At 39.7% G+C, this 12445-nt stretch overlaps 1 protein-coding gene across 1 annotated transcript in view; it reads left to right on the plus strand.

The window, feature by feature from the left end:
- The window catches only part of GRIK3 (glutamate ionotropic receptor kainate type subunit 3), a 708422-nt gene that overhangs the window by 686623 nt on the left and 9354 nt on the right, over nt 1-12445 (plus strand). The window contains exon 14 of the mRNA XM_089688809.1: nt 9632-9854. Within this exon, the coding sequence (XP_089544935.1) occupies nt 9632-9854 (223 nt within the window). The remainder of the gene's footprint in view (nt 1-9631; nt 9855-12445) is intronic.

Below are 12445 nucleotides of genomic sequence, written 5' to 3' on the forward strand. Positions count from 1 at the left end.
TAGATAGCCCATCACTTTTAATGAGCTTTGACATTATGACATGACATTCTAGTCATTTTTGTAGACTCTGCTTTTTACAATAAGATGAAATAATTGCAAAAACAGAACAAAGCACAGGGGTTTCATATTATGTGACCCCTGTGCACTTATGAAGAGATAAGAAATTATTGAGAATAGAATAAAGAAAATACCCTGTGGCAATCCCCACATATTGCTGATTTTGATGAAAATTATACAAACTAATCATTTTATTTTCACCATAATTTAATTGAGATCTAGTAAATGCATTGCAGCATCCTAATTCAATCAAACATTGATAAATTTGATTTTACATACTATATGTCTTTCTTTATACTCTTGTTGATTAAAGGAAGTCTAAAAGCACACAGTGGACCATAACTGTAAATTAAATTTGTTCAAAACATAGATTAGCATTACAAGGTTTTTGGAGTAATAACTAGGGACACAAAAACAGATGTGCAAACACAAAGCAAAAATTAATTGTTCAAAAAGTTCTTTAGTCTGGTAGTCACTTGCATAGATTACTATAGATCCCTGCTATTTAACCTAAGGTGATTTCAGTGAAAGCAGTAGCTTTGCTGGATTTCCCCTCCTAAAATTTTACGTTTCCTTTCTAGTTTCCCTTTAAAGTCTACTCCTTTTGTTAGGGTCGGAAGGAAATAAGCATACAGGTAACAAGTCATTTTACAAAATTATCCTTTACAAGAAGGCTCTTTAAAGCAAACCAGTGGGCTTTCTTCTAATAACTCAACAATACCCTTATGCTCTATACCCTTCTTTAACCTCTAGAGCATTCCTTTCTGCCAAACTCTGGACTTCTATATTACAGAAACAGTAACAATGCCTGTTGGAAGTCATTCTGTAGTCTAAACTTTACCAATCTCCTTGCCTGCCTATTGGCCTGTAAGGCCATACATCACATTTTGTGACCAATAGGGAGACAAGGAGAGCAGGGGGGATGTGCACTAGAGCCATGGTTGCCATTTCTGTAATATGGCACCCCAGAAATAAGAGTGCACGCATAATTCGACCACCTGATTACTCTAGATGTATATGCAATACTTTGGTGTGTGATTCCAAACCAACAATTTGGCCCTCTAAAATTCCCTGAAAAATTGATATTCCTAGGGGAAAATTCATTGCTCAGAAATGGAAGGATATCTGCATAGCTTGCAGTTTTCTGCGCAGCATGTAGCGCATTAACAGAGGTTAATTATTCCTTGGCACTTGTTAAAAGCAACTCACAAAATTTCAAAGTAAAATGCACAGTTAAAATTACACATATCAAAAAATGTGATTATAGATCTCTTTTAGCAACTAAAATAAAAAAAGGAAGACACCCTGCCTTCTTGATCCAGTGAAAATATACTCTAATTATTCTCTGAAAGGGTGCTTTACAATTAAATATATCCTGTAGTTAATATTTTTAACAGCTGCATATTAGTAACCTTTAAATAATATTAACACAGTAGGAATTGTTTGATGAGTTAATAAAGGAATATCTGTTGCTTTGTAAAGTTCCTCTTTAAAGGCATTAAAAAAAAAAAATTCAACAAGGTCTTTAAGGTAACTTATCAGTCTGACAGGATCAATTGTAGAGCACAATGCTTTCTCTTGATATTTCACACAGATAGCTACTTCATCCTTGGCGATACTAGCTAGATGGCTGGTTTTTAAATACAGACAACACCTGACACAGCACAAACATCTCACACAGGTACTCTTGACCACAGTTTCAGTACTTACACAGATTTTGTTAGACAATCCATTTGGAATAATACAGACCATGGTGATAAATACATTTTTACCCTATCTTACAGATTGAAAAGAACACACAACTAAAAATGCATTCAAATACTTTTATCAACCAAAAAAAGGATCTTGGATGCCACTACCTGATCTTGCTTCACTTTGTAACTGGGACCTGAATTCATGCTTAGGCTGTGCCAACTGCTCTTCCACTGTCCAATAAAAATATTTAATTGGCAAATTAAATATTATTCAGCAGAGGAATGGCAGCTGTTGAACTTTTTGGGCAGAAGAATGGCAAGTGTTGGAGATTCTTGAAAAAGGGGGTTATTATACCTTCGAAACGTTGTGTTTTTCCTCCTTCAATCTTTCACCAGGGTTTGGCCCGGCAAACCTTTTCATTATTCTAAGCTGGGTACTGAATTCCTATACATATTTCTGAACATTACCTGCTATATTATTTAAGTGGTGCTAATTATACCTATATACATGCATATATTCTTGTTGATTGGATTTAACAGTGGAGCAAATACATATGCTATATTATGTTTGGTGAAATATGTATTGTGCTTACTCTATATATTTAAAATTATATAGAGTTTAAAGCCTAACTCCTGGATTCATTTTACTCTAGACAGTTCATTTGGACTATATGCAGGAGGATTTTTATTTTTTTGTAACTTCAGCATTTACTACCACTTTAAAGTTAAATTAAAACTGTAGTTAGACTTTTATAGATAAAAAATGAAGTTTATGAAATGGTGGCTGATGTACCAAGCACACTGCAATTCTAATCCTAAAATCATATTGCAAATCTGGTTGCTATTGTAAGCCAGTCAAAAATCTAGTCATATAAGTGATATATAAATAGTCTACTAATTAAAACCCCATTCAATATCCTTGCTCGATGACCCCTCTTGCTGCCACTGTGCTTGCACTCATAACCCCACTTGCTATCATTGCACCAGCATATACTCCTACACTTACTGCAACTGCACCAATATTACCACATCACTACACCAACTTTCACTTTTGTATTCATCACTTTCAACAAAGAGGGGTCACCTTTTGCTTTTATAGTATTAAAAGTGGTACAAAAAAAAGTGGTAGCAATCCTTGTAACTAATATAGCAAGCTTTAGTCCCAACTGTGTCAAGATAGTAAAAGTAAATATTAGAGTGATTAGAATGGTCAGACCAAAGAAATACAGTACTCCTGGGTTCTTTTCTTCCTTATTTAACTTTTATGCTTGGAAAAGTTAAATTAACATAGATCATCTTTAGTTTAATTCTCACATGGGCATATTATGTCTGACTACACTGTTTTCTAGAAATAGTATACATGTTCTTTCACATGTGATTGTTCATGTTAATAATGCAAAATGCAGAAACCCTTACTGGTTTTCTAGTCACCAGATAGCTTTTCTTGCCTGAGGCAAAATCATAGATACTTAATGCTAGGGTTATGTGTGCAAAGAATTTTATAAAATAACAAATATAGTGGCTTGTGTACTATGCACATGGGATGACCTAGTTACTGTATGAATTACTGGTTATTGAACTTTATATGTGGAACTTATATAAAATACACAAACAGCCTAAAAACAGTCATCTTGGTGGCTTTTAATTATTACTCCATATCACCTATGGAGTCATTTTTGTTTTCTTTAGGAATCAACAAGAAACAAAAACAAATTACAAATTTTGCATCCAAGCTCACTGTTTAATTAAAGGGCATAATTCATAAATTTTTTTTCAGAATTTTGCAGTCATCTATGATAATTTTAGTGTTGTAAAATGTGTAGCAATGACATAATTGCAAATTTGTAGCCATTTTTTTTTTTGGGGGGGGGGGGTTTGCGGATATACTGTATCTGCTATAAGTGATACACTGCTCAAAAAAATTAAAGGAACATGTGTTAGGAATGTAAGGATGCCCCATCGATGGAAATGAAAATTATCAACCTACTGCAGACTGAATTCAAAGACACCCTGAAAATCAAAGTGAAAAAATTATGCAGCAGGCTAGTCCATTTTGCTGAAATTACATTTCAGCAACTCAAAATGTTACTCAGTAGCTTACATGGCCTCCACATGCTTTTATGCATGCCTGACAACATTGAGGCATGCTTCTAATGAGACGACAGATGGTGTCCTGGGGTATTTCTTCCCAGATCTGGACCTGGACATCAGTGAGCTCCTGGACAGTCTGAGGTGCAACCTGGCGGTGTCGGATGGACCAAAACATGATATCCTGGAGGTGTTCTATTGGATTTAGGTCAGGCGAGCATGGGGGCCATTTAATGGTATCAATTCCTTCATCCTCCAGGAACTGCCTGCATACTCTCACCACATGAGGCCAGGCATTGTCATGCACCAGGAGGAACCCAGGACTCACTGCACCATCGTAGGGTCTGACATTGTGTCCAAAGATTTCATCCTGATACCTAATGGCAGTCAAGGTTCCATTATCTAGCCCGTAGAGGTCTTTCCAACCCTCCATAAATATGCCTTCCTAGACAATCACTGACCCACCACCAAAACATTCATGCTGAACAATGTTATAGGCAGCTTAACATTCTCCGCGGCTTCTCCAGACCCTTTCACGTCTGTCACATGTGCTCAGGGTGAATCTGTTTTCATCTGTGAAAAGCACAGGGCACCAGTGGCAGACCTGCCAATTCTGGTGTTCAATGGCAAATGCCAATCGAGCTCTATGCTGCCAGGCAGTGAGCACAGGGCCCACTAGTGCACGTCAGGCACTCAGGCCACCTTCATGAAGTCTATTTCTGATTGTTTGGTTAGAGACATTTACACCAGAGGCCTGTTAAAGATCATTTTGTAGAGCTCTGGCAGTGCTCATCCTGTTCCTCCTTGCACAAAGGAGCAGATAATGGTCCTGCTGATGGGTTAAGGACTTTCTACGGTCCTGTCCAGCTCTTCTAGAGTAACTTCCTGTCTCCTGGAATCTGCTCCATGTTCTAGAGACTGTGCTGGGAGACACAGCAAACCTTCTGGCAATGACACATATTGATGGGCCATCCTGGAGGAGTTGGACTGCCTGTGCAACCTCTGTAGTGTCCAAGTATCGCCTCATGCTACCAGTAGTGACACTGACACTATCCAAATGCAAAACTAATGAAAAACAGTCAGAAAAGATGAGTAGGGAAAAAAATGTCAGTTGCCTCCACCCCCTCTGCTGCTTGACTGACCAGATCAATTTCCCAGGTGTTTAATTGATTTGATGTTATGCTCTGATTAAAAAGTGTTCCTTTAATTTTTTTTGAGCTGTGCATTTCTGTTTACATTATATACACTTATATTTTGTTGCAATGGGTGGTAAAATGCAAATTTTAAGGGTACTTTTGTGCTGGTCTTTTGTGGTTTCCTGTATAGCATGTGCTGTGCAGTGTAACTGCAGCTTTTATGCGAGTTACCTGCGCTTTGCCATAGACTTCTATTACTTTGGGCAGTTTTTATGCGTTTTCTGCATGTATGCAGGAATTTTGGTGCTCTTTTATAAAGCAAAAAGGCCAATGTATTATAAGCATATGGGAAACTGCAGATAACCCACACAAAAACCGCGGGTACACTGCGTTGCACCTGCATTGTGGGAAAACTGCACATCATCAGCGTGAAAGCAGCATATGATGGACAGCACTGCACCACAATGCACATACTGTGTGTTGTGATGACCTGCATTTTGCAAAAAAAGGGTCATGCATATTTTTTCATCCATTGGGTTGCATTAGCAGCCTATTAATAATGAATGGGCTGCCCTAACGTAACACATGCCATACTGCACATGCATTAGAACACCACAATGGATGGTTTTACTGCTAATTAGTAGTTGTTGCAGTACAGGGAGTTAAGTTTAACTGTAATTTTCTTAGCAGTGAGCTGACTTGTTCTGGTTTCAGTTTGTAAATAAAGGTGATACTTAGAACTTCTAACCACTCTTGAAGAACAAAAGGTTGCCCAGCATGATAGTACAGTCTCCCCCCTATTGCCTTGAAACATGAATGAATAGATTATCTGTATGTACAGTATGTTCTGCTTGTGTTTGTTTGGGTTTTCTCCGGGTACTCCAGTTTCTTAAAGCAACTGAAAAAAATACAGGAAGCTCAATAAGCTGCTGCCTAAACTGACAACATAATACATTTTAAGTAACTGTGCTAGGGAAATTAGATTTCAAGCTCCACTTGGACAGGGATAGTGTGAATGTTAAATATGTATTTTATACTTCACAAAAATGCATAATGTATACTATGTAATATGCCAATGCTTTATATAAATAGCAAATAAAGTGGCTAATTCATTAGCTATTATTGTCAAAATCACCAATACAAGGCACACGACTTAAAGTGGAGTTCCACCTGAAAAAAATAAAATAAAAGTCAGCAGCTACAAAAACTGCTGACTTTAAAAATACAGCCACTTACCTGTCCCTTGGTCCAGCTATTAGCAGGTATTCTCACCACCACTGGTTTCACCAGCCATCTTCTTTCCCTGGCACCGGCATCTTCAGTGTGGGCATCTGGCTGTGACAGTTTGCGGCTTCACAGCCAGGTGCCCACTGCGCATGCACAAGAAGCGCTGAACTTTGTGAATGGCCCCATAATCTTCTGGGACCTGTCACGTGTCCCAGAAGACTTCGGGGAGGGAGGGGGGAAGGACAAGGCAATCACAGTGGAAGTGGGAGCAGATACCTGTCAAATTCGGTACCCGCTCCCCAAAGGTACCAATCCTTAATGGGGAGCAGGGGACAAAAGCTTAAAGCAGAACTTCCCCTTTTGGTTGCAGCTCCGCTTTAACTTCACCAGTAATGAAGTTATGAAAGGGTAGTATGCTCAGTAGTGATGGGTTGAACACCCCCCTGTTCTGTTCGTAGTTGAACAGAGAAGACAATTCACATGTGAGTATGCAGTAAGATATTGCACAGCTACTAAAAACATTCTTTAATGTTTCAGCTATTAGCAGGGCTCCCCGCTGACAGCTGAATGTAAAAAGAATTGCCAGCATTGCTCAGCAATTAAAAGGTTTTTTTTTAAATGGCGTGAGGGTCCCCCCCAAATTCCATACCAGACCCTTATCCGAGCATGCAGCCTAGCAGATCAGGAAAGAGGGAGATGAGTGAGCGCCTCCCCTTCTGAACCATACCAGGCCACATGCCCTCAACATGGGGGGTGCTTTGGGGCAGGGGGGCTCCCCCCAAAGCACCTTGTCCCCCATGTTGATAGGGACAAGGGCCTTTTCCCCACAACCATGGCCAGTGGTTGTGGGGGTCAGTGGGCAGAAGACTTATCAAAATCTGGAAGCTCCTTTTAACAAGGGAGTCTCCAGATCCCGCTCCTCCCATGTGAATGAGTATGGGGTACATGGTACCGCTATCCATTCACAAAAAAAAGTGTAGCGGAAAAATGACAGGAGACAATCTTTGACAAGTCCTTTATTAAAAACAAAAATAAAAAAAATTTCCCCCCGAAGTAGATCCAACGTCAATCACAATGCCCTCTGCCACCGTCGACCTGGAAAAAAAAATGCTCCACTCTCAATGCTGGTTCCCGCCATTTGACAGCTGCACCAGGATGACAGTTCTTACATAATAGTGTGATAATGTCACAGGGGGGCGGGGTCACACCTGCCCCTTTGTGACATCATCATGTGCTTTGATTTTGGCCAATCACAATGCACCGTTAGGGTGGGGTACAGTGGGTGAACAGCCTGCCAAACGCCCTTACTGTTTGTGTGTTTGCTGAACAAATGAATGGCCGATGTTTGAGTCAAACTAACATTCGACTCAAACTTATAGCCCAACACTAATGCTCAACATTTTTAGTTAAGTGGCCAGCCAGCATAGGTCTGTCTTTTTGCAATGTCTGTAAAATTATGTAGATCCTTTATGACCAAATGCATCAATTTAGTGAGATGCATGCCGGACATTCACCCAGTGAGCCAGGGCCGCCGGGCTGCATGTCCTCACAGGAAATGGCTGACTAAGAGGGATGGTGGAGGCAGCATATAGAGGAAATGTTTCATCCATTTGCCTCCTGCCACCGCTAAATGCCTGGCTTCTCCTCCTTTCCCTTCTGCAGGCATTCAGCGACTGCATGAGAGAGATGCAGGGGTTGGTTCCTCTATATGGTGCCCTGCCCCCTCCTATTTATCTTCTTTCTGGTGCGCCCGGGTTCCTGTCTCCTCTCCTAGTCCCCCTATGCTCTCTTCAGGCCCTTGTGTGCTCTCTCCCGCCCCCCCCCCCCCCCCCGCGGGGGGTCTGTTAGGTTGGAAAGTGGGGAAGGGGCAGGTAAATATGTCTTTTACAAGCCTCTTCCTTGTCTGAATGGGCAATCTGTAATCTGTACCAATCACTGACTTTGTCCATTCAAAACTGTAAACTATGCTTCAGTTTATGAATGAACAGGAAGCTCTGTACAGAGCTTTTCCTGTCCGTTTATTCTGTGCTGCTGAGGCTGCAGAGATGGAAATTGAGGGCTATGTCCTCAATCTTTTTTCTCCGTCTCAAAGGTGAGATGCCAGGGGTTTGTTTAGACCCCTAATATCTCACCAAAGCCCCACAAACGGGGTTAAAAAATGTAAAAATAAAATTGTAAAAATATAAAAAAACAAACTAAATAAAACGGTAAAAAAAACAAATACAAATAAAAAATACTGACGCTAGTGACACAGTAGATAACTACCATGGTCACAAACGTTGCACTTGGGACCAGGCCTTGGCATTCTGGCTCAGTCTCCAAAGCAAGGGCCCCGGGCTCAGGGATGCTCAGTCTAAAATGCCAGGGCCTTGATTAGAAGCATGAATCAAATTTCCCAACTCTGTGTTTTGCCAGCTTGTAGAAGGGACTTTATTTATAGTCTGTGAAAAACATGTAATTAAAATATGTTTACAAGTGGGGGTCTGCTCTGAGATTTCAAAACTGGACACAGAAATGACTGAACTGTTTTCACGAAAATACCTGGAAATATATGAATTTTTTTTTTTAGCCTGGTAATTCCAGGTTCATTGCCTAGTCATCTAACTGGTGTTGGCAATCAGACAATCCAGGTTCATTTGAGCTTTGAATTTTATAGCTGGGATAAATTCAATAGTGGGAACATAGGTGCAATGTCAACATTGAGCCTTCATTAAGAAGATGCCTTTATCAGATTAGTAGAACATGTTGCTGAGCTACTAGGTGCATACCACTGTGGGCGTCGATGACATTTGTATCCCATGTTCTACCACCTTCAGGTAAATCAGGTGAAATCTACATACAGATGAGCAGTAATCACTGTGATTATAACATCATTAGCGTACACAAGTAGTGGAGCACAGCTTGTCACAATGCACAGCAGTGAAGGGTAGCCAATAGATTTTATTCCAAGCAGTAAGCACCTGTTGAATTTTTGTATGCATTTCAAAGCTCACTGTTATAACAGAGATAAAACACCTTCATATATTTCAATGACACTGCTTTATTTATATTGTTGCATCTATTAAATATATTTGCTTATCAGTAATTTAGGAGTTTAGATAGCTATATATTTTGAGGCTAATTCTTAAAAAAGAAGCATGTTATAATGTGGGCTTTAAATATATACAAGTCCTAATGATCAAGCATCTGGAGTATTAAGGCTTCTTAACATAGGCACTTAGGGCTAGCTGTGCTATCATTGTTAGTCATCAATTTTCTTTCTCCATTTCTAAATGCCCTAGGGGAGTCACAGTTGGGGAAAAAAGTGAATTTTATAATGGTTTGTGCTAATTTACTCTTTTTATCTTTTTTTCTTTTGAAAGATGAAGCATGCTCGTCTGATACACAGTATGAATCCCAACACCACATTCTTGTTTGTTTACATTCCAGAAATCTCACATCTCGACCTTTGAGAAGATGTGGGCGTTCATGAGCAGCAAGCCATCATCGCTCGTTAAGAGTAACGAGGAAGGCATCCAGCGAGTTCTCTCATCTGACTACGCTCTGCTAATGGAATCAACAGCTATTGAATATATAACTCAGAGGAACTGCAATCTGACTCAGATTGGAGGACTCATAGATTCAAAGGGTTATGGAATTGGGACACCCATGGGTAAGATGGTTTTATGAGGTTTGGGGAAACACTTATAGCATATCTAGTATATCAAAGCAGAATCATTATTATTATTCTTTTATGTTAGTCTGGATTTTCAAAGGTAAGCAGCAGACATTTATAGTATGTCAAGAATTGTAATGCATCACTCTATCATGGAGTAGTATAATTTCATATATATATATATATATATATATATATATATATATATATACAAACACAGTATAACTGTATATATAAATGTGTATACCAAATTAGCATTAAAGCATACAATGGGTTACCAATACGTATATATATATAAATATAATAAATATATATATATATATATTTGCGTATTGGTAACCCTTTGTATGCTATAATGATATTTATATCCCTTGTTATTTTTGAAATGTCGTAATGCTTATTCAGTAGAGAAGTGCAAATAAGGATAAGGAAGGGGATATTTTAATGTCATTCCAAAAATATGTTATACATGACATGAATCAAATAAGGTACTTAGGTCTTAGTGGACAATAACAAAATTAATACAAAAAATAAAGAAAAATAAATAACTATGTACCAATTTGTTCAATGTGTGCCACCAGAAGGATGCACATTAAAATTACAATATTTCAATCATAAAGTGTGGTATTGTCACTCTGGTATTGCAGTGATGTCCTGCAAAGTAATAATACTAAAAAGAGCAAACGGTCAGGGTGATACAGAATTTGCCAATCTCAAAGCATCATTGATAAAAAGATGTTCCTCACCCTACTGATGTTAACCCTAATGCTGCACAGCAACCTCTGACCTGATAGAAGGAGGACAACAGTCCATAACCTGGACAGGGATGTAATTCCTGAAGAAACAGACCACTAACTTTTAGAGGCAGGCAGACCCTGCATATGTTTAGCTAAGCCCAACCTGCAGAATGCAAGGCCACCAAACTATTAGCATGCATTAAAAATGGAATCTACTCAAAAGATAAAACTGTAATTGTATCACTTTACAAAACCCTTGTTCTACCACATGTTGTGTATACTGATCCGTTCTGGTCACCAATCCTCAGGAAGGATGTACTTGAACTGAAAGTCCAGAGAAAGGCTAGCAAAGCTAATGAAGGGACTGGAGGACCTCAGTTATAAGGAGAGACTACAACCATTAAAACGATTCTAAAGATTAATTTTTTTTTTGGAAAAAAAGAAACACGTTTATACTTGCCTGCTGTGTGCAGTGGTTTTGCACAGAGCAGCCTGGATCCCCCTCTTCTCGGGTCCCCCACAGGTTTTCCTGGAACCCTCCCTCCTGTCGGTTGCCCCCACAGCAGCTTGCTATGGGGGTACCCGCTGCTCCTTGTGCAATTCACACATGGAGCCATGGCTTGGCCCTGCCCCCTCTATCTCCTCATTGGCTGACTGGCTGTGATTGACAGCAGTGAGAGTCAATGGCTCGCGCCTGCTGTCTCAGCCAATGAGGAGACAGAGACCCAGGACAGCTGAGGCAGTTGTTCACATCGCTGGATTGTGATGAGGCTTAGGTAAGTAGTGAGGGGGCTGGGGGCACTGCTGAACACAGAAGGTTTTTTGCCTTCATGCATAGAATGCATGAAGGTAAAAAACCTTAAGTCTTTACAACCACTTTAAGTTTTTTCTCCCTGGATAAGAAATGCTTAAGAGGAGACATGATTACAATTTACAAATATATAAATAATAATTTTAGCATAGGGAAGAAACTATTCAGTCTTAGGTCACTTTTTAAGACACGCGGCTACTCAATGAGGATGCTGCACACTGTCAGATAGGTGTGTAGGGGTGAATTTAAATGGCCTCAGCCTCAGATCCTCACCGGCTGATGCATTTTGCCATGCTCCTGGGACTTAATCATAGAGCTGTATGATGAAGTCCCGGGGAAGGGACGAAATGTGCTGGGGGATCAAGGAGGAGCTGAGGCCATTTTCATTCACCTCTACACACTGAGCTGTTTGTGTGCAGCATCTATATCTCACATGGTTATCTTACTCACTAGATGAAGCATTCTGGGATACCTGCACCCCCTTTTCAGTGGATCACTGGATCGATAATCTAAGACACTTAGAACAGCGATGCATGTAGGTTTCACCAGCTATATTGAGGCCAATCAATGAAGTTAGTAAGAAGAAGTGTAATCCTAAACTGAGTAAGGGGTACTTTACTGTTAGAGCGGAAAGGATGTGGAATTCCCTTTCACAGTTGGTGGTGTAAGCAAGCAATGTTTGTATTTTCAAATAACGTTAAAATGGGCATCTTAGCAAACACAATATACAGAGATTTGGGAAATTATAATGACAAAATTACACACAAACACAGAATGAACTGGATGGACTGGTGTCTTTATTCAACCTTACCAACTATGTAACCTTTGCCATATACCATGTGATTTTAGATTTAAACCAACTGTGAAAAGCAGAATGCAAATCTAGAAGGTTCCCTGATGCCTTTCTTGCTCCTAGTCCTGGTCAGCAGACATGTGTTATCCTCACTGTAGCTAAACTCTTGTAGCCAGACTTGACTGTTTCTGGCATTAAGTGCCTATTCACACTGGTCACATCAGGTATGGTACATTGCATGTTAAAT

Source organism: Staurois parvus, unplaced genomic scaffold (genome assembly GCF_062004578.1).
Source record: "Staurois parvus isolate SC_StPar_1 unplaced genomic scaffold, SC_StPar_1.0 ptg000454l, whole genome shotgun sequence".
Lineage (NCBI taxonomy): Eukaryota > Metazoa > Chordata > Amphibia > Anura > Ranidae > Staurois > Staurois parvus.